At 51.4% G+C, this 23,112-nt stretch overlaps 1 protein-coding gene across 1 annotated transcript in view; it reads left to right on the top strand.

Moving 5' to 3' along the window:
* LOC147091027 (calpain-5-like) overlaps positions 1 to 23,112 on the top strand; it is a 91,214-nt gene that overhangs the window by 30,319 nt on the left and 37,783 nt on the right. Inside the window, exons 3-5 of the mRNA XM_085977474.1 lie at positions 7,854 to 7,985; positions 10,225 to 10,433; positions 21,312 to 21,504. Coding sequence (XP_085833600.1) covers positions 7,854 to 7,985; positions 10,225 to 10,433; positions 21,312 to 21,504 — 534 coding nt within the window. The remainder of the gene's footprint in view (positions 1 to 7,853; positions 7,986 to 10,224; positions 10,434 to 21,311; positions 21,505 to 23,112) is intronic.

The following is a 23,112-nucleotide window of genomic DNA, read 5'->3' as shown; positions in this document are numbered from 1 at the left end:
ATAATAGGCTGGTTTTTGGAGTGGCATCGGCTCCAGCGACTTGGCAAAGGGCCATGGAGCAGGTATTGCAGGGAATCCCAGGCACACAATGCTACCTGGATGACATCCTGATTACAGGAGATAACGATAATGATCACCTCACGAATTTGGAGCAGGGGCTCATCAGACTGAAAGAATATGGGCTAAGAGCTAATCGCCAGAAATGCGAGTTCTTTCAAAAGCGAATCTCGTACTGCGGCCACGTCATTGACCAGGAGGGGCTCCATAAGTCACCTGACAAGATCGAAGCTGTTGTCAAAGCTCCAGCACCGGAAAATATATCCCAGTTGAGGTCGTTCCTCGGGTTGGTTAACTATTACCACAAGTTTCTTCCAAATTTATCCACGGTGTTACACCCGCTAAACACTCTTTTGCAAATGGGAATACCATGGAAGTGGAGCGATGATTGTAAGCGGGCTTTTCAAAAGAGCAAGGCACTGATCACCTCTAAGGAAGTGTTGGCTCACTTTAACCCAACGCGGCCTATTCGCTTAGCTTGTGATGCTTCTCCATATGGTATCGGGGCAGTGCTCTCACATAAGTTTCCAGATGGCTCGGGAAGGCCAGTCGCTTTCGCATCCAGGTCATTGACCTCCGCTGAGTGCAACTATGCTCAGATAGATAGGGAGGCTCTCAGCCTCGTGTGGGGAGTTAAGAAATTTAACCATTACCTGCAAGGCCAAAAGTTTACGCTGCTGACAGATCACCAGCCATTGGTTTCCATCTTCAACCCTAAGAAGGGTGTTCCGGTAATGACGGCGCAGAGGCTTCAGAGATGGTCCCTTTCCCTAGGGGCACGTCAATATGATATTGAATTCAAAGGTACAAAGCAACATGGTAATGCTGATGGGCTGTCGCGCCTGCCACTACCTACAGCGGAAGAGGCACCGGCAGTTGACCCTGTCGAGATATTTCACTCGACCATCATCGAATGCTTACCAGTCACCAATGCGGGTATTGAGAGAGAGACCCGAAATGACCCGACACTGTCTCGGGTCTACGACTTGACAGTGAAGGGATGGCCAGCACATGGCGAACCACTGTTAGCAGCATTCTCAGCCAGACGAGAACAGCTGTCCGTATGTCAAGGAACATTGATGTATGGAACAAGGGTGATTATTCCTCCTAAATTAAGGGAGAGAGTTCTAAAAGAATTGCACGAAGGTCATCTGGGGGGAGTCAAGATGAAAAGCCTTGCTAGGGCTTATGTGTGGTGGCCAGGTATCGACAAACAAATAGAGGATCTGACTAAAAGCTGCTCGGGGTGCCAAAAAGTTCAGAACGCACCTTCAATTGCACCGCTGCATCCGTGGGAATGGCCTTCAGCCCCATGGCAACGTGTGCATATCGACTTTGCAGGTCCATTCATGGATTCCATGTTTTTGATAGCAGTAGACGCACATTCTAAATGGCCAGAAGTGATTAAGATGTCGACCACTACCTCTGAGAAGGCGATTGCAGTTCTAAGAACCATATTTGCAAGGAATGGATTGCCGGAGCAAATATGTTCAGACAACGGACCACAGTTCGTGTCAGAAGAATTCCAGAAATTCATGAAAAAGAATGGGGTGAAACACTATACATCTGCCCCATATCATCCGGCTACAAATGGGTTGGCCGAGAGATTTGTACAAACGTTCAAAAAGGCGATAAAGGCCATGAGCGAAGACCATATTCCACTACAACACAAGGTGGACAATTTCCTAATGGCGTATCGAAACGCCACGCATGCAGTGACAAATCAAAGCCCTGCCATAATGTTCTATAACAGAAGGTTGCGGTCCCGGTTGGATTTGTTAAAACCCAAAGTGCGACGGGAAGTCGAACACAAGCAATTCCAGCATGTAAATAAAAAGGCCACTCGTAGTTTTGAAATAGGACAACCAGTGTTGGCCAGGGACTATAGGGATGATAAATGGCAACCTGGGACAATTTGTGCACGACAGGGACCCTTGATGTACACGGTAGACGTTGGAGAGAACGTAATACGACGTCATGTTGACCAACTTGTGGAATCGAGAACAAGAGTCGACCCCATGTCTACGGCAGAGACACCAGCTGAAGAACTTATTGAGCCTGTAGCATCTACCTCAGACTCGAACGTATTGGATGATGTTGAATCCATAGGAGATCAAGTGGATGAGTCACTCCAGCAACGGGAACCAGAGATCCCTGAAAGGCGTTATCCGGGCCGGATCAGGAGGCCTCCTCAGAGACTGAATCTTTGAACAGTTCTTGTGTGTAAATTGTATATATGTTATCCATGTAGTGTATTAATTGGGGGTGTCCACTGTTAAGCTAAAAGGGGAGGAATTGTAGTGTATGTAACCTGTACTACCTTAAGAGGATACCTTAAGGTGATGGACTACTTTTTAACGGCTCCTGTACATTGTAGTACCGGTGGTGACCACACCAGTATATAAACCCTGCGGAGCAAAGTGTACCTCAGTTCCCGCCCTGACCCTCAATCACTAAAGACCTGTTTACTTACTTCTGTTGTCTGTGTCCTGTTATTCATTATAACTGCACTTGTAAACACAAACTCAACAGAGCGGACTGGAATGTTATAACGTTTAGAAGCTTTGGAATATAATGTGGAAAATGTGAAGTTATCCACTTTTGTAGGAAAACTAGAGAAGCAGAGCATTTTTCAAATGGTGAGAGATTGGGAAATGTTGGTGTTCAGAGGGACCTGGGTGTCCTTGTACACGAATCACTGAAAGTTAACCTGCAGGTACAGCAAGCAATTAGGAAAGCAAATGGTATGTTGGCCTTTATTACAAGAGGATTTGAGTATAAGAGTAAAGACGTCTTACTGCAATTATATAGGGCCCTGGTGACACCACACCTGGGGGGAAAAATTCCGTATCGCCCCATTTGGGGCGCCATTATCGGCCGTGCGCAAAGTTTAGCGCCTGGCGCTAATTATCGCCTCCGACAGCAAGCTTGGCTTTTTATCGCCCCTGGAGGTGATTGGAGCGCTAAATCAGGCGCTTCACACCTGTCTTAAGGCGCAATGTCCGAGGAGCGAGGCGCTACCTCACAGCGCTGGCAAAGCAAGGAAGGTCAAATCAAAATGAACCTGCAAAGTGCTGCTCAGTACTCAAAACTCCTTCACACAGCGTTGAATCTCTCCAGAAGTCTCTCTCTCTCTCTCTCTCTCAGAATGCGTGGGGCAAAAATGTCACCGACAAAAAAAGGCAGGAAGCGGTCGCCTTTAAATAGCGCTCCCCCAGGCCCTTCCTGACAGCATAACGTTCCCCTCAGCCTGTCGTTGCTAGCGGCAGGCGGTAAGGCAGGAGGCGCCACTCAATATCTGGTCCGGGGCGCTACCGGGGCATTGCGCACTCGACTGACGTCACGACCTGCCGGCGCAGGAGATCGTGGCGGCAGTGTTTAGCGCCGCCGCAAAATGTCTAGTTAATTTCGCGAGCGGCGCAAGCATCGCCGCGCCCGTTCACTAGTTGCTTTGCGCCCCACTTGGCGCCCTCTTAAGGCGCTAACGGGAGGCGCAAACAACTGAATTTTCCCCCCTGGAGTATTGTGGACAGTTTTGGTCTCCTTACCTAAGGAAGGATATACTTGCCATAGAGGGAGTGCAGCGCAGGTTCCCCAGACTGGTTCCTGGGATGGGGGGATTGTCCTACAAGGAGAGATTAAGTAGACTAGGCCTATATTCTCTAGAGTTTAGAAGAATGAGAGGTGATCTCATTAAAACATACAAAATTCTTACAGGGCTTGACAGGGTAGATGCAGGGAGGATGTTTCCCCCTGGCTGGGGAGTCTAGAACCAGGGGTCACAGTCTCAGAATAAGGGGTCGGCCATTTAGGACTGAGATGAGGAGAAATTTCTTCACTCAGAGGGTGGTGAATCTTTGAGCCTCCACAGCCCTCTGGGGTAGAGAATTCCAGTCGTTGAGTATATTCAAGGCTGAGATCGATAGATTTTTGAATATTAAGGGAATCAAGGGCTATGGGGAAAGTGCAGGAAAGTGGAGATGAGGTAGAAGATCAGCCATGATCGCATTGAATGGCGGAGCAGGCTCGAGGGTCCAAATGGCTGACTCCTGCTCATATTTCTTATGTTCTTAAGCTGGGAGCTTTGGTGGAGCAGAAAGATTTAGGGTTCCATGTACAGACATCACTAAAAGCTAGGGGACAAGTGCAAAAATAATGAAGAAGGTTAATGGAATGTTGGCCTGTATCTCGAGGAGGCCGGAGTACAGAGGGGAGGAAGTTATGCTACATCCGGTCAGACCCCACCTGTAGTGACTGTGTTCAGTCCTGGGCCCCGCACCTCAGGGAGGGTATCTCGGCCTTGGAGGGGAGCAGCGCAGATTCACCAGAACGATACCCGGGGCTAAAAGGGTTAAATCACGAGGACAGGTTGCACGGACTGGGCTTGAGTCCACTCGAGTATCGAAGATTAAGGGGTGAGCTAATCGAGGTGTTTAAGATGATTACCTGGGCTGGAGCGCTTCAGCTATGAAGAGAGACTGGACAGGCTGGGGTTGTTTTCCTTGGAGCAGAGAAGGCTGAGGGGGGACCTGATTGAGGTGTACAAAATTATGAGGGGAGTAGATAGAAAGGAACTTTTCCCCTTAGTAGAGGGGTCAATAACCAGGAGGCATAGTTTCAAGGTAAGGGGCAGGAGGTTTAGAGGGGATTTGAGGAAAAACTTTTTCACCCAGAGGGTGGTTGGAATCTGGAACTCACTGCCTGAAAGGGTGGTAGAGGCAGGAACCCTCACAACATTCAAGAAGCATTTAGATGAGCACTTGAAACGCCATAGCATACAAGGCTACGGACCAAGTGCTGGAAAATGGGATTAGAATAGACAGGGCTTGATGGCTGGCGTGGACACGATGGGCCGAAGGGCCTCTATCTGTGCTGTATGACTCAATGGGGGAGGAATTGGGTGGAACCGCAAACGGGGCGCCAAGCTCGCCTGGGCGCCGGATTTAGCGCAGCTTTTGGAGCAGTAGCGACCGCCGGAAATTCAGCTTGAGCGCCCCAAGAGGGAGACGCGGCGAGGCTCGAGGTGCTCCACGTCCCTCTTAGGGCGCTGAAACTGAATATCGCAGCGCAACGTGCCGCAGTGCCACACGCTGCGACACGGCGCGCTGCGATACTGCAGGCCTTCCTCCCATTCTTAAGGGGGAGGGGCCTGCACCAGCACGATGACCGATCGCGAGTGCCGGCAAAAGAGCCCGGCACCGAGGAGAAGGGCCGGGCTCTCGGAAAACAGCCGGCACTGCCGCGGGGGGCGATCAGGAGGCCGGGGATGGAGGTGCTGGCAGGCGGCCACCGAAAAAAAACAGCCGCCCCGCACCTCCACCTTAATTTGCGCCACTGCCGCCACAGGAAGGCCCCGTGAACCGGGCGCCATTTGCGAACGGTGCTACAGAGGCGGTCGCTGCCAAATATCGAGAGCGGGGCGGTAGCGGGGCGCTGCGCAAACCGATGACGTCATCGGAGGCGGTGCAGCGCAACAGGTTAATGCCGCCATTAGCGCCCCAGCTAAATATCGCAGGAGGCGCGGCCAGTGGTGCTAAAGCCACTGAATGCCCTCTTTAGGCGCTAACTGGTGACGCAGCCCAACGAATTTCTAGGCCTAAGACTCTATTACTCTAGGGGGAATATGGTATTGAGATAGAGGATCGGCCATGATCATATTGAATGGCGGAGCAGGCTCGAAGGGCCAAAGGGCCGACCCCTGCCCCTATTTTTCTATATTTTCTAAATTAAAGGAGTTGATCGGGTAGATAAAGAGATGCGATTTCCTCTGGTGGGGGGAGTCCAGAACAAGGGGGCAGAATCTTAAAATTAGAGCCAGGCTGTTCAGGGGTGATGTCAGGAAGCACTTCTTTACACAAAGGGTGGTGGAAATCTGGAACTCTTCCCCCCCCCCCCAAAAAGCTGTTGAGGCTGGGGGTCAATTGGAAATTTGAAGACTGAGATTAATACATTTTTGTTACGCAAGGGGTATTAAGGGTTACAGAATCAATGCGGGTAGAGGGAGTTAAGATACAGATCAGCTATGATCTAATTGAATGACCGAACAGGCTCGAGGGGCTGAATGGCCTCCTCCTGTTCCTATATTAAATGCAACATCAACCATCTGAATACGATATTGAAAATCTTTGTGCATTTATTTCCTGTCCACAGACTTCATTTGCTGTTGTCATGCTTTTTATTTCCCTTATTAATATCCACATTTAAAATTGAAAATTCCTAAATCATCAGTCACAACCGCAATTCCCTGTGTAAACACTGCTGGTGCTGTAGTTATGAGCTACAGCCATTAGGTGGCGATGTAACCCACTGCTGTGCTCTCGCACCAAGAGCAATGCCACGGTGACCACGCGTTCTCTTTAAATGATGTCACGTATAAACTAAATCCATCCAACGAAGACCCATGGGTCATGATTCGTTTCCCTCGCGTAACTCTGAAAATAACCCACTTGGAACATCAGTGCCTGTGACTGTTATCAGGCCAATTCCCTCATGTGACTCAAGGTCTCAGCTGTGGCTCAGTGGGTAGCACACTCGCTTCGGGGTCAGAAAGTTGTGGGTTCAAGTCCCACTCCAGTGACTTGAGCACAAAAGTCTAGGCTGACACTCCCAGTGCAGCGCTGAGGGAGAGTCGCACTGTCAGAGGGTCAGTACTGAGGGAGTGCTGCACTGTCTGAGGGGCAGTACTGAGGGAGCACCGCACTGTCTGAGGGGCAGTACTGAGGGAGTGCTGCGGGAGCGCCGCACTGTTGGAGGGGCAGTACTGAGGGAGTGCTGAGGGAGTGCCGCACTGTCGGAGGGGCAGTACTGAGGGAGCGCTGCACTGTCAGAGGGGCAGCAGTGAAGGAGCGCCGCACTGTCGGAGGGGCGGTACTGAGGGAGCGCCACACTGTCGGAGGGGCAGTACTGCGGGAGCACCACACTGTCGGAGGGGCAGTACTGAGGGAGCGCTGCACTGTCGGAGGGGCAGTACTGAGGGAGAGCTGCACTGTCAGAGGGGCAGCACTGAAGGAGCGCCGCACTGTCGGAGGGGCGGTACTGAGGGAGTGCTGCACTGTCGGAGGGGCAGTACTGAGGGAGAGCTGCACTGTCAGAGGGGCAGCACTGAGGGCGCGACGCACTGTCGGAGGGGCGGTACTGAGGGAGCGCCGCACTGTCGGAGGGGCAGCACTGAAGGAGCGCCGCACTGTCGGAGGGGCGGTACTGAGGGAGCGCCACACTGTCGGAGGGGCAGTACTGAGGGAGAGCTGCACTGTCAGAGGGGCAGCACTGAGGGAGCGACGCACTGTCGGAGGGGCGGTACTGAGGGAGCGCCACACTGTCGGTGGGGCAGTACTGAGGGAGAGCTGCACTGTCAGAGGGGCAGCACTGAGGGAGCGACGCACTGTCGGAGGGGCAGTACTGAGGGAGGAGGTGCCGTCTTTTGGATGAGACGTTAAACTGAGGTCCCGTCTGCTCTCTCAGGTGGGTATAAAAGATCCCGTGGCAACTATTTCGAAGAAGAGCAGGGGAGTTCTCCCCGGTGTCCTGGGGCCAATATCTATCCCTCACTCAACATCACTAAAACAGATGATCTGGTCATTATCACATTGCTGTTTGTGGGAGCTTGCTCTGTTTCCCACATTACAACAGTGACCACACTTCAAAAAGTACTTCATTGGCTGTGAAGCGCTTTGGGACGTCCGGTAGTGAAAGGCGCTGGAGAAATTAAAGTCTTTCATTCTATATTCCGCGTTGCTTCTTTCCTCCATTTTGTTTCCCCGAACCCCCCGTGACCCTTGACTCCCTTCTTCCCGCAGGAACTTTGCACGGACCCACGGCTGTTTGTGGACGGGATCAGCTCCCGGGATCTCAACCAGGGGAGCCTGGGCAACTGCTGGTTCGTGGCTGCTTGCTCCTGTCTGGCCACAGAGACCTCCCTTTGGAAAAAGGTCTGGAACTTTCCATCTCTGGCTACTGTCTGCCTGGCGGGGGGGGGGAGCGGGGGAGTGGAGGGGGGAGGGAGGAGGGCAGGGGGAGAGGTAGAGGGGAGAGGGGGAGAGGGGAGGAGTGCGGCACAGGGAGGGGAGGGGAGAGGTGGGAGGGGTGAGAGGGGGAGAGGGGAGGAGTGCGGAGCGGGGAGGGGAGGGGTACGCTGAGGAGGAGAGGGGAGAGGAGGGTGTGAGGGGGAGAGGGGAGGAGTCCGGAGCGGGGAAGGGAGGGGGGGAGGGGTGCGAGGGGGGTAGAGTGCGGTGGAGAGGTGAGGAGAGGGGGGTAGGGGAGGGGAGAGGGGCGAAGGGAGAGGGGGAGGGGAGAGGGCGGAGGGGGAAGGGAGAGGGGAGAGGGCGGAGGGATGAGGGATGAGGGGTGAGGGGAGGGGGGAGGGGAGAGGGGAGAGGGGAGAGGGAGAGGGGGGAGGGGAGAGGGGGGAAGGGAGAGGGCGGAGGGGAGAGGGCGGAGGGATGAGGGATGAGGGGTGAGGGGAGGGGGGAGGGGAGAGGGAGAGGGGGGAGGGGAGAGGGGGAAGGGAGAGGGCGGAGGGGAGAGGGCGGAGGGGAGAGGGGGGAAGGGAGAGGGCGGAGGGGGGAGGGGAGAGGGCGGAGGGGGGAGGGGAGAGGGGGAGGTGAGAGGGGGGAGGGGTGAGGGGAGAGGGCGGGGGGGAGGGGAGAGGGGGGAGGGGAGAGGGCGGGGGAGGGGAGAGGGGAGAGGGCGGAGGGGAGAGGGGAGAGGGCGGGGGAGAGAGGGGGGGAGAGGGGGGGAGGGGAGAAGGGGAGAGGGCGGGGGAGAGAGGGGGGAGGGTAGAGGGCGGAGGGGAGGGGAGGGGGAGGGGGCTATGGATGCGCCGCCGTCAATCACACCATTGTGTACAGGTGATGTGAAGTATGATTCCCGCAACTATCTATTAAATATGAGCACAGAAACCGTGATCTTCAGGAGCAAACCCGCTGGTCCATCCCTCCTGTCCCACGCAATATGTGATACCACAATATATAGACACCCCGTCGTTCCCGCTGATTATTTTTTTCCCGGGTGTGTGGCCTCTTTAACGGGACAGTGTAGAGGGAGCTTTACTCTGTATCTAACCCGTGCTGTACCTGCCCCGGAAGTGTTTGATGCGACAGTGTAGAGGGAGCTTTACTCTATATCTAACCCGTGCTGTACCTGCCCTGGGAGTGTTTGATGGGGCAGTGTAGAGGGAGCCTTACTCTGTATCTAACCCGTGCTGTACCTGCCCTGGGAGTGTTTGATGGGACAGTGTAGAGGGAGCTTTCCTCTGTATCTAACCCGTGCTGTACCTGCCCTGGGAGTGTTTGATGGGCCAGTGTAGAGGGAGCTTTACTCTATATCTAACCCGTGCTGTACCTGCCCTGGGAGTGTTTGATGGGGCAGTGTAGAGGGAGCCTTACTCTGTATCTAACCCATGCTGTACCTGCCCTGGGAGTGTTTGATGGGACAGTGTAGAGGGAGCTTTACTCTGTATCTAACCCGTGCTGTACCTGCCCTGGGAGTGTTTGATGGGACAGTGTAGAGGGGGCTTTACTCTGTATCTAACCCGTGCTGTACCTGCCCTGGGAGTGTTTCATGGGACAGTGTAGAGGGAGCTTTACTCTGTATCTAACACCGTGCTGTACCTGCCCTGGGAGTGTTTGATGGGACAATGGTGCCCAAGTTGAAGCATCAAGTCTGGAACATTTGCTCATTTATTTCTTTTTCGTTATTTGAATTCCGTGGGCAGGATGTTTATCGCTGTTGCCTCATTTGTGGATCAATCCTAATTCGGAACCCCACGTTTGATTGGTGTCAGATACCTGCATAACGGGCAAGGAAAGACCAACTGGTCCATCAAGCCTGCCCGGCATCCCAATGGCCGGTGCATTGTGACCAGACCCTTATTCCCTCCCCTCCATCCCCGCACTTTGCAGCCATGTGATCTCCTGGGAGAGTCAAAAAACCCCAGGGCCAATAAGGGGAAGAAATACTTTGGGGAAATTCCTCTCCGAGTCCCTCAGCCGAATGAAACCAGTCCAGGGGAACTCTGGGGATCTGGACACTGACATCTATTGGTATCAGATATCTGGGAATTACCGGGGAATCGGGATTGAAACTTTACACCGTGGCACTTCCGAAGGCAACGACGCAAGTGCGCTTGTTTTCCCCCCTGTTGACGTTTGGGACCGGGATTTTCCCCAGGTCATCCCAGGCCACCAGGAGCAGGAATGGAACCCGAAACGCCCCGACGGTTACGCCGGCATCTTCCACTTCCGCTTCTGCCGGTTCGGGGACTGGCTCGACGTGGTGATCGACGACCGCCTCCCCACTATCAACGGCCATCTCATCTTCTGCCATTCCGAGGACAGCCGAGAGTTCTGGTGCGCCCTGCTGGAGAAAGCCTACGCCAAGTGAGTCGGGTCTTCGCGACACGGGGTGAAAAGGCCCCAACCGTCCCGACGCGGGACGGTCTCGGGGTCCTGACTGAGCCTGTTGAATTTTTTGGGGAGGTCACTAGCATAGAAACATAGAAGATAGGAGCAGGAGTAGGCCATTCGGCCCCTCGAGCTTGCTCTGCCATTCAATGAGATCATGGCTGATCATCCAAATTCAGTACCCTGTCCCTGCTTTCTCCCCATATCCCTTGATCCCTTTAGCCTTAAGAAATATATCCAACTCCTTCTTGAATATATTTAATGAATTGGCCTCAACTGCCTTGTGTGGTAGAGAATTCCACAGGTTCACCACTCTCTGGGTGAAGAAATTCCTCCTCATCTCTGTCCTAAATGGCCTACCCTTTATCCTTAGACTGTGACCCCTGGTTCTGGATTCCCCGGCCATCGGGAACATCCTTCCTGCATCTAGTCTGTCTAGTCCTGTTAGAATTTTAGAAGTTTCAATGAGATCCCCTCTCATTCTTCTAAACTCTAGCGAATACACAATGAATGGAAAGACCTTCCTAGAAAGTAAAACCAAAACTAGTGGGATTTGGTTAGTTTAAAAAGGAATAAGTAAGCTTCGGGAAAACAAAAGTCGATAAATAAACTAAAACTAGAAAATTAAAAAGTAATATAAGGGTTAAGTCATGGCAGTAGAGCTCGGACCTGTGTCATGCTCCTCCTGTAACATGTGGGAAATCAGGGACGCTTCCTGTGTCCCTGACGACTATGTGTGCGGGAAGTGTGTCCAGCTGCAGCTCATGTGGGACCGCATGACGGCCCTTGAGCTGCAGATGGACTCACTTTGGAGCATCCACGATTCTGAGAGGGGTGTGGATAGCACATTTAGTGAGTTGGTCACACCGCAGGTTAAGGCCAGCGTAGACAGTACATGGGTGACCAAAAGGCAGAGCAAGGGCAGGAAGGTAGTGCAGAAATCCCCTGGGGTTGTCTCCCTTAGCAACAGGTTCACCGTCTTAGGTACTGTTGTCGGGGGGGGTGACGCATCGGGGGAAGGCACCAGCAGCCAGGCTCATGGCACCATGACTGGCTCTGTTGCAAAGAAGGGAGGGAAAAAGAGTGGCAGGGCTATAGTAATAGGGGATTCGATTGTAAGGGGAATAGATAGGGGTTTCTGTGGTCGCGACCGAGACTCCAGGATGGTATGTTGCCTCCCTGGTGCAAGGGTCAAGGATGTCTCGGCGCGGGTGCAGAACATTCTGGAGGGGGAGGGGGAACAGCCAGTTGTCGTGATACATGTTGGTACCAACGACGTAGCTAAAAAAAGGGAAGAGGTCCTACAAGTAGAATTTAGGGAGTTAGGAGCCAAGCTAAAAAGTAGGACCTCGAAGGTAGTAATCTCTGGATTACTACCAGTGCCACGTGCTAGTAAGAGTACAGAGAACAGGATAGTTAGGCTAAATACGTGGCTTGAGCAGTGGTGTAAGAGGGAGGGTTTTAAATTTTTGAGGCATTGGAACCAGTTTTGTGGTAGGTGTGACCTATACAAAAGGGACGGTCTACACCTGTGCAGAGATGGAACTGATGTTCTCGGGGTAATTTTTGATAAAGCAGTTCGGGAGCATTTAAACTAGTATGGCAGGGGGCTAGAAACCTATGTAGTGAAATAGAGGAAAGTGAAAGGCAGACAGAAATAAATGGTAAAAGGGTGAGGAACAAAAAACAAAGGGCCAAACTAATTCATAAAAAATGTGAGCATAAAAAAAGCCTGAGGGTTTTATACCTTAATGCGAGAAGCATCAGGAACAAGGTAGATGAATTAGCTGTGGAAATAGAGGTTAATAATTATGATCTAATTGGGATTACGGAAACATGGTTGCAGGGTGAGCAGGGCTGGGAGCTTAACATACAGGGGTATTCAGTATTTAGGAAGGATCGACAAAAAAGAAAGGGAGGAGGGGTAGCATTGCTAGTAAAAGAGGGGATAAATGCAATTGAAAGGAAGGATATTAACTCAGTTAATACAGAATCTATATGGGTGGAGCTAAGAAATAGCGAGGGGCGAAAAACATTAATAGGAGTGGTATATAGGCCTCCAAATAGTAAAATAGAGGTTAGGGAGGGCATCACGAGGGAAATTAGAGAAGCGTGCAATAAGAGCACAGCTGTCATCATAGGTGACTTTAACTTACATATAGATTGGACTAGCCTAATCAGTAAAAATAATGAGGAGGAGGAATTCCTTGAGTGTTTAAGGGATGGTTATCTGGATCAATATGTCGAGGAACCAACTCGGGAACAGGCTATATTGGACTGGGTACTGTGCAATGAGAAGGGACTAATCAGTAATCTTGTTGTACGGGGACCCTTGGGTCAGAGCGATCATAACATGATCGATTTCTCACTCGAAATGGAGAGCGAAGAAATTGACTCAGAGACTAAGGTCCTGAATTTAAACAAGGGGAATTATGATGCCATGAGACGGGAACTGAGTAGGTCTGATTGGACAACGTTCCTGAGAGGACTGGAGGTAGATAAACAATGGCAAACATTTAAAGATAGAATGACAAAATTGCAAAAATTGTTTATACCAATCTGGCATAAAAGGAAATCTAAAAAGGTGACTCAACCGTGGATAACAGGGGAAATTAGAGACAGCATAAAATCCAAAGATAGGGCGTATAAAATAGCCAAAAAAAGCGCCAGAGCGGAAGATTGGGAACAGTTTAAGATAGAGCAAAGGAGGGCAAAGGGCATGATCAAGAGGGGCAAAATAGCTTACGAAAACAAGCTGGCGGAAAATATAAAAACTAACTCCAAAAGCTTTTATAAATATATCAAAAGGAAAAGACTGGTGAAAACCAAAGTTGGTCCATTGCAGTCAGATACGGGGGAATATATAATGGGAAATAAGGAAATGGCAGATCAACTAAATGCATACTTTGGGTCAGTCTTTACGAAGGAAGACACAAAAAACCTCCCTGGGATATCGGGAAAAATAGGGACATTGGCAAAGGAGGAACTGACGCAAATCAATATCTCTAAGGATATGGTGTTAAGGAAGCTAAAGGGATTGAAGGTGGACAAATCCCCAGGGCCTGATAACATGCATCCTAGGGTACTGAAGGAGGTGGCCCTAGAGATAGCGGATGCACTAAGGATGATTTTTCAGAATTCATTGGACTCGGGAACAGTGCCGATGGATTGGAGGGTAGCTAACGTTACCCCACTATTCAAAAAGGGGGGTAGGGAAAAAGCAGGTAATTACAGACCTGTAAGCCTTACATCAGTTGTGGGCAAAATGCTGGAGTCCATCATTAAGGATGAAATAGCGGAGCACTTAGCAAATGGGGACAGGATAGGACAGAGTCAACATGGATTTACAAAGGGTAAATCGTGCTTGACTAATCTATTGGAATTTTTTGAGGGAGTAACTGGTAGAATAGATGGGGGAGAGCCAGTAGATGTGGTGTACCTGGACTTCCAAAAGGCCTTCGATAAGGTCCCACATAAAAGATTAGCATGGAAAATTGAGGCTCATGGGATAAAGGGGAAAGTTTTGGCGTGGATAGGGAACTGGCTGTCAGATAGAAAACAGAGAGTTGGAATAAACGGCTCATTTTCTGAATGGCAGGCAGTAACAAGTGGGGTACCACAGGGATCTGTCCTGGGCCCCCAGCTGTTCACAATTTACATTAATGACCTGGATCAGGGAGTCGGATGCAGCATTTCCAAATTTGCAGACGACACTAAACTAGGAGGTGGGGTGGGCTCAGAGGAAGAGACCAGGAAGCTCCAGAGCGATTTGGACAGACTGGGCGATTGGGCGGATAAATGGCAGATGCACTATAATGTGGACAAGTGCGAAGTTATCCACCTTGGGTGCAGGAACGGGAGGGCAAATTATTATTTAAATGGCAATAGATTGGGAGAGGGGGAAGTACAGAGAGACCTGGGTGTTCTTGTACACCAGTCACTGAAGGCGAGCATGCAGGTGCAACAGGCGGTCAAGAAGGCAAACGGTATGCTGGCCTTCATAGCAAAAGGGTTAGAATACAGGAACAGGGATACCTTGCTGCAGCTGTACAGGGCACTGGTGAGACCACACCTCGAGTACTGTGTACAGTTTTGGTCGCCTCATCTGAGGAAGGATGTTCTTGCCATGGAGGGGGTGCAGCGGCGATTCACCAGGCTGATACCAGGAATGGCGGGAATGACCTATGAGGAGAGACTATGTAGTTTAGGGATGTACACACTGGAGTTTAGAAGATTGAGAGGGGACCTCATAGAAGTGTATAAAATTCTGACAGGTCTAGACAGACTGGATGCAGAAGGAATGTTTCCCTTGGCGGGTGAGAACAGAACTAGAGGACATAATTTAAGGATAAGGGCTAAACCATTTAGGACAGAGATGAGGGGGAATTTCTTCACTCAGAGAGTGGTGAACCTGTGGAACTCATTGCCACAGAGGGCAGTGTACGCCAGCTCATTAAATATATTTAAGAGGGAATTAGATATATTTCTACGGGCAAAAGGGGTTAAGGGTTACGGAGAGAAGGCGGGGACGGGATACTGAATTAAAGGATCAGCCATGATCTCATTAAATGGCGGAGCAGGCACGAAGGGCCGAATGGCCTACTCCTGCTCCTATCTTCTATGTATCTATGTATCTATGTACCCTAGGCAAGACGGAGGGTCAGAGGGATCTGGGTGTGCAAGTACACAGATCCCTGAAGGCGGCGGAACAGGTGGATAAGGTGGTAAAAAAGGCATATGGGATACTTGCCTTCATTAGCCGAGGCATTGAATATAAGAGCAAGGAGGTTATGATGGAGCTGTATAAAACACTGGTTAGGCCACAGCTGGAATACTGTGTGCAGTTCTGGTCGCCACACTACAGGAAGGATGTGATCGCGTTAGAGAGGGTGCAGAGGAGGTTCACCAGGATGTTACCAGGGCTGGAGCGCTTCAGCTATGAAGAGAGACTGGGCAGATTGGGTTTGTTTTCCTTGGAGCTGAGGAGGCTGAGGGGGGACATGATTGAGGTGTACAAAATTATGAGGGGCATAGATAGGATGGATGCTGAGGAGCTTTTTCCCTTAGTAGAGGGGTCAATAACTAGGGGGCATAGATTCAAGGTAAAGGGCGGGAGGTTTAGAGGGGATTTGAGAAAGAACTTTTTCACCCAGAGGGTGGTTGGAGTCTGGAACTCACTGCCTGAAAGGGTTGTGGAGGCAGAAACCCTCACAACATTTAAGAAGCATTTGGATGTGCACTTGAAATGCCATAGCATACAAGGCTACGGGCCAAATGCTGGAATATGGGATTAGATTAGACAGGGCTTGATGGCCGGCGCGGACACGATGGGCCGAAGGGCCTCTATCCGTGCTGTATTACTCTATGACTCTATGACTCTAATCGACCCAATCTCTCCTCATACGTCATTCCTGCCATCCCAGGTATCAGTCTGGTGAATCTTCACTGCACTTCCTCCATGGCAAGAACATTCTTCCTCAGATAAGGCGACCAAAATTGCACACAATACTCAAGAAAGACAATTCGGAATATTTTCTGAAGGGTAAGAGACTAGGAGCTGTGGAGGAGCGAAGGGATTTGGGGGTCCATGTACACAGATCATTAAAAGCTAGTGCACAGGCACAAAAAGTAATAAATGTTGATCTTTATCTCAATACAAATGGGAGGAAGTGATGCTTCAGTTGTACAAACCCCACCTGGAGCCCGGCATTCAGTTCTGGACCCCGCACCTCAGGAATGATAACAGCAACAGCCTGTATTTATATAGCGCCTTTACCGTAGTAAAACATCCCAAGGCGCTGCACAGGAGTGTTATAAGACAAAATATTTGACACCGAGCCACATAAGGATAAATTAGGGCAGGTGACCAAAAGCTTGGTCAAAGAGGTCGGTTTTAAGGAGCGTCTTAAAGGAGGAGAGAGAGGTAGCGAGGTGGAGAGGTTTAGGGAGGGAATTCCAGAGCTTAGGGCCCAGGCAGCTGAAGGCACGGCCGCCAATGGTGGAGCGATTATAATCAGGGATGCTCAAAAGGGCAGAATTAGAGGAGCGCAGAGATCTCGGGGGGTTGTGGGGCTGGAGGAGATTACAGAGATCGGGAGGGGGCGAGGCCATGGAGGGATTTGAAAACAAGGATGAGAATTTTGAAATCCAGACGCTGCTTAACCAGGAGCCAATGTGGGTCAGCGAGCACAGGGGGTGATGGGCGAACGGGACTTGGAGCGAGTTAGGACACGGGCAGCCGAGTTTTGGATGACCTCAGGTTTACGTAGGGTGGAATGTGGGAGGCCGGCCAGGAGTGCGTTGGAATAGTCAAGTCTAGAGGTAACAAAGGCATGGATGAGGGTTTCAGCAGCGGATGAGCTGAGGCAGGGGCGGAGACGGGCGATGTTACGGAGGTGGAAGTAGGCGGTCTTTGTTATGCTGCGGATATGTGGTCGGAAGCTCATTTCAGGGTCAAATCTGACACCAAGGTTGCGAACAGTGTGGTTTAGCCTAAATTATGAGGACAGGTTGCATAAACCTGGCTTGTATTCCCAAAGTTTCGAAAGTTGAGGGGTGATCTGATCGAGGTGTTTAAAATGACAAACTATTCGACAGGGTGGATAGAGAGTAACTATTTCCTCTGGTGTGGGGAGTCCAGTACAGGGGGGCAGAATCTTTTTCCCCTTAGTAGAGGGGTCAATAACCAGGCGGCATAGTTTCAAGGCAAGGGGCAGGAGGTTTAGAGGGGATTTGAGGAAAAACTTTTTCACCCAGAGGGTGGTTGGAATCTGGAACTCACTGCCTGAAAGGTTGGTAGAGGCAGGAACCCTCACAACATTCAAGAAGCATTTAGATGAGCACTTGAAACGTCATAGCATACAAGGCTACGGACCAAGTGCTGGAAAATGGGATTAGAATAGACAGGGCTTGATGGCCAGTGCGGACAGATGGTACAGTGTGGTGTATTTGGACTTTCAAAAGGCTTTCGATAAGGTCCCGCATAAGAGATTAGTGTGTAAAGTTAAAGCACATGGGATTGGGGGCAAGGTATTGACTTGGATAGGGAACTGGTTGGCAGACAGAAAGCAAGAGTTGGAATAAAAGGGTCTTTTTCCGGGTGGCAGGCAGTGACTAGTGGGGTACCGCAGGGATCGGTCATTGGACCCCAGCTATTCACAATATATATTAATGATCTAGACAAGGGAACTAGATGTAATATCTCCAAGTTTGCAGACGACACAATGCTGGGTGGGCATGTGTGCTGTGAGGAGGATACAGAGAAACTCCAGGATGATTTGGACAGGTTGGGTAATTGGGCAGAAGCATGGCAGATGCAATATAATGTGGATAAATGCGAGGTTATCCACTTTGGTGTCAAAAACAGGAAGGCAGATTATTACCTGAATGGCAATAGATTGGGAGAAGGGGAAGTGCAACGAGACCTGGGTGTCCTTGTGCACCAGTCGCTGAAGGTAAGCATGCAGGTGCAGCAGGCGGTTAAGAAGGCAAATGGTATGTTGGCCTTCGTAGCGAGAGGGTTTGAGTGCAGGAACAAGGATGTCTTGCTACAGTTGTACAGGGCCTTGGTGAGACCACACCTTGAGTATTGTGTGCAGTTTTGGTCGTCTTATCTGAGGAAGGATGTTCTAGCCATGGAGGGAGTTCAGCGAAGATTCACCAGACTGATACCTGGGATGGCAGGAATGACGTATGAGGAGAGATTGGGTCGATTGGGCTTATACTCGCTGGAGTTTAGAAGAATGAGAGGGGATCTCATTGAAACTTATAAAATTCTGACAGGACTAGACAGACTAGATGCAGGAAGGATGTTCCCGATGGTCGGGGAGTCCAGAACCAGGGGTCACAGTCTAAGGATAAGGGGTAAGCCATTTAGGACAGAGATGAGGAGGAATTTCTTCACCCAGAGAGTGGTGAACCTGTGGAATTCTCTACCACAGAAGGCAGTGGAGGCCAATTCATTAAATATATTCAAGAAGGAGTTGGATATATTTCTTAAAGCTAAAGGGATCAAGGGAATATGGGGAGAAGGCAGGGACAGGGTACTGAATTTGGATGATCAGCCATGATCTCATTGAATGGCGGAGCAGGCTCGAGGGGCCGAATGGCCGACTCCTGCTCCTATCTTCTATGTTTCTATGTTTCTATGACACGATGGGCCGAAGGGCCTTTTTCTGTGCTGTCTAACTCTATGACCTTAACATTAGAGCCAGGCCGTTCAGGGGTGATGTCGGGAAGCACTTCTTCACACAAAGGGTGGTGGAAATCTGGAACGCCCTCCCCCCAAAAAGCAACTGAAGCTGGGGGTCAATTGATCATTTTTACGACTGAGATTGATAGATTTTTAATATATTAAAAAAAAAACAGAAAAAGCTGGAAACACTCAGCGGGTCGGGCAGCATCTGTGGAGAGAGAAACAGAGTTAACGTTTCAGGTCGGTGACCTTTCCTCAGAACTGGGAAAAGTTAGAGATGTAACAAGTTTTAAGCGAGGACAGAGGCAGGGAAAGGAGGGGAGGGGAGGAAAGAACAACAGGGAAGGTCTGCGATAGGCTGGAAGGCAGGAGAGATTAAATAACAAAAGGGATGAGGGCGTAGGGCGAACGGAGATGATAAAGGGACAAGTAAAGAAACGAAAGATGGGCCTAGGTGGGTGTCACTATACGCAGCCTCAGACTAAATTCAGATCCGGCAATCGAACCTGTGTCCTCCCCCAGACAAAAGGGCTGAGTTCCACACAGGGCAGACAGGGTCAGCGGCATGATGGTGGGATGGCCCAGTTAAAAGGGTGACGGTGCTCCTTTAAGTAAAAATAAAGAGGCTTTGTTTCTCTAAAGAGAAGGCTGAGGGGACGACCTGATCGAGGCCTTTAAGATTATAGAAACATAGAAACATAGAAACATAGGAGCAGGAGTAGGCCATTCGGCCCTTCGAGCCTGCTCCGCCATTCAACGAGATCATGGCTGATCATCCAAACCCTAGCACCCGGTCCCTATACCGACAGCCATCCCACCCAAGCCCTATCACAGACAGTCACCCGAGGCCGGATTTGAACCCGGGTCCCTGGCGCTGTGAGGGGTTCGATAGGGTGGACGTAGAGAAGATGCTTCCACTTGTGGGGGAGACCAGATCTCGGGGCCATCAATATAAGATGGTCACTGATAAATCCACTCGGGAATTCGGGAGAAACTTCTTTACCCAGAGAACATAAGAAATAGGAGCCAGGAGTCGGCCATTCGGCCCCTCGAGCCCGCTCCGCCACTCAATAAGATCATGGCTGATCTGATCTTGGCCTCAACCCCACTTCCCTGCCCGCTCCCCATAACCCTTCACTCCCCTGTAGCGCCAATATCTGTCTCTCCCCGCCTTGAATATATTCACTGACTCCGCCTCCACAGCTCTCTGAGGCAGAGAATTCCAAAGATTCTCGACCCTCTGAGAGAAGAAATTCCTCCTCATTTCTGATTTAAATGGGCGACCCCTTATTCTCAGACTGTGCCCCCGAGTTCTAGATTCCCCCACGAGGGGAAACATCCTCTCTGCATCTACCCTGTCGAGCCCCCGCAGAATCTTATATGTTTCAATAAGATCACCTCTCATTCTTCTAAACTCCAATGAGTATCGGCCCAGCCTGCTCAAGAATGGTGAGAATGTGCAACTCACTACCACAGGGAGTGGCTGATGCAAACAGCACAGATGCATTTAAGGGGAAGCTAGATAAACACATGAGGGAGAAAGGAATAGAAGGAGATGCTGGAACGGTTAGAGACGCTAGGGTGGGAGGAGGCTCGTGTGGAGCTTAGAAAGAAAGAAAGACTTGTATTTATATAGCGCCTTTCACGACCACCGGACGTCTCAAAGCACTTTACAGCCAATGAAGTACTTTTTGAAGTGTAGTCACTGTTGCAATGTGGGAAACGCGGCAGCCAATTTGTGCACAGCAAGCTCCCACAAACAGCAATGTGATAATGACCAGATCATCTGTTTTTAGTGATGTTGGTTGAGGGATAAATATTGGCCCCAGGACACCGGGGAGAACTCCCCCGCTGCTCTTCTTCGAAATAGTGGCTGTGGGATCTTTTATGTCCACCTGAGAGAGCAGATGGGGCCTCGGGTTAACGTCTCATCCGAAAGACGGCATCTCCGACAGTGCGGCGCTCCCTCAGTACTGCCTCTCTGACAGTGCGGCACTCCCTCAGTACTGCCCCTCCGACAGTGCGGCACTCCCTCAGTCCTGCCCCACCGACACTGCGGCGCTCCCTCAGTACTGCCCTTCCGACAGTGCGGCGCTCCCTCAGTACTGCCCCTCCGACAGTGCGGCGCTCCCTCAGTACTGCCCCTCCGACAGTGCGGCACTCCCTCAGTACTGCCCCTCCGACACTGCGGCGCTCCTTCAGTACTGCCCCTTCGACAGTGCGGCGCTCCCTCAGTACTGCCCCTCCGACAGTGCGGCGCTCCCTCAGTACTGCCCCTCCGACACTGCGGCGCTCCCTCAGTACTGCCCCTCCGACAGTGCGGCGCTCCCTCAGTACTGCCCCTCCGACAGTGCGGCGCTCCCTCAGTACTGCTCCTCCGACAGTGCTGCGCTCCCTCAGCACTGCACTGGGAGTGTCAGCCTAGCTTTATGTGCTCAAGTTCCCTGGAGTGGGACTTGAACCCACAACCTTCTGACTCAGAGACGAGTGTGCTAACCACTGAGCCACAGCTGACCACCAGCATGGAGCAGTAGGGCCGAATGGCCTGTTTCTGTTTCGTACGTTCTATGTAATCATGCCGCTAGTGTTGAAACTGTGTAGGAGGGCTGTATCGGGACACTTTTGTGTATGTACTGACCACATGTCACACCCTATGACAGGCTGAATGGCTGCTATGAGGCTCTGGAAGGTGGCAACACAGGCGAGGCCTTGGTGGATTTCACTGGAGGGATCTCCGAGCCTGTGGCCCTGGACAAGGAGGACTACAGAAGCGACCTCGAGAAGAGGAAGATACTCTACCAGAACCTACTGAAGGCTCATTCCAGGGGCTCTCTGATCAGCTGCTCTATTCGGGTAATGCAAGGCTTCTCACGCGCTATTCTGGTCCTAATGAGTCAGACGGTCGAGGGTTCAACTTCCCCTCCAGAGACTCGAGTCCATAATCTGGGCCGACAATCCCGGTGCAGTTACTGAGGGAGCACAATACTGTCGCGGGGCAGTACTGAGGGAGCGCCGCACTTTCGGAGGGGCAGCCCTGAGGGAGCGCTGCACTGTTGGAGGGGCAGTACTGAGGGAGCGCCACACTGTCGGAGGGGCAGTACTGAGGGAGTGCCGCACTGTCGGAGAGGCAATATTCAGGGAGTGCCGCAATGCCGGAGAGGCAGTACTGAGGGAGTGCCGCACTGTCGGAGGGGCAGTACTGAGGGAGCGCCGCACTGTCGGAGAGGCAATATTCAGGGAGTGCCGCACTGTCGGAGAGGCAATACTGAGGGAGTGCTGCACTGTCAGAGGAGCAGTACTGAGGGAGCGCCGCACTTTCGGAGGGGCAGTGCTGAGGCAGCGCCGCAGTGTCGGAGGGGCGGTACTGAGGGAGTGCCGCACTGTCGGAGAGGCAATATTCAGGGAGTGCCGCAATGTCGGAGAGGCAGTACTGAGGGAGTGCCGCACTGTCGGAGGGGCAGTACTGAGGGAGCGCCGCACTGTCGGAGGGGCAGTACTGAGGGAGCGTTGCACTGTCGGAGGGGCGGTACTGAGGGAGCGCCGCACTGTCGGAGGGGCAGTACTGAGGGAGCGCTGCGCTGTCGGAGGGTCAGTACTGAGGGAGCGCTGCGCTGTCGGAGGGGCGGTACTGAGGGAGCGCCGCACTGTCGGAGGGGCAGTACTGAGGGAGTGCTGCACTGTCGGAGGGGCAGTCTTTGGGATGAGACATTAAATCAAGGCCCCGTCTGCTCTCTCAGGTGGATGTAAAAGATCCCATGTACTTATTAGAAGAAGAGCAAGGGCGTTCTCTAAGTGTCCTGGGGCCAATATTTATCCCTCAACCAGCATTATTGAAACAGATAATCTAACATAGAAACATTGAAGATAGGAGCAGGAATCGGCCATTCGGCCCCTCGAGCCTGCTCCGCCATTCAATGAGATCATGGCTGATCATCCAAACTCAGTACCCTGTCCCTGCCTTCTCCCCATATCCCTTGATCCCTTTAGCCTTAAGAAATATATCCAACTCCTTCTTGAATATACTTAATGAATTGGCCTCAACTGCCTTCTGTGGTAGAGAATTCCACAGATTCACCACTCTCTGGGTGAAGAAATTCCTCCTCATCTCTGTCCTAAATGGCTTACCCCTTATCCTTAGACTGTGACCCCTGGTTCTGGACTCCCCGACCAGCGGGAGCATCCTTCCTGCATCTAGTCTGTCTAGTCCTGTTAGAATTTTATAAGCTTCAATGAGATCCCCTCTCATTCTTCTAAACTCCAGTGAGTATAAGCCCAATCGACCCAATCTCTCCTCATACGTCATTCCTGCCATCCCAGGTATCAGTCTGGTGAATCTTCGCTGCACTCCCTCCATGGCAAGAACATCCTTCCTCAGATAAGGCGACAAAAACTGCACACAATACTCAAGGTGTGGTCTCACCAAGGCCCTGTACATCTGCAGCAAGACATCCTTGCTCCTGT

The sequence above is a fragment of the Somniosus microcephalus genome, unplaced genomic scaffold, assembly GCF_052327205.1.
Source record: "Somniosus microcephalus isolate GS21.2 unplaced genomic scaffold, FLI_Smic_1.0 unresolved_chr4, whole genome shotgun sequence".
In the NCBI taxonomy this organism is placed as follows: domain Eukaryota; kingdom Metazoa; phylum Chordata; class Chondrichthyes; order Squaliformes; family Somniosidae; genus Somniosus; species Somniosus microcephalus.
Note: the sequence above shows the minus strand (reverse complement) of the source record. Positions and strands in the feature narration are given on the sequence as shown.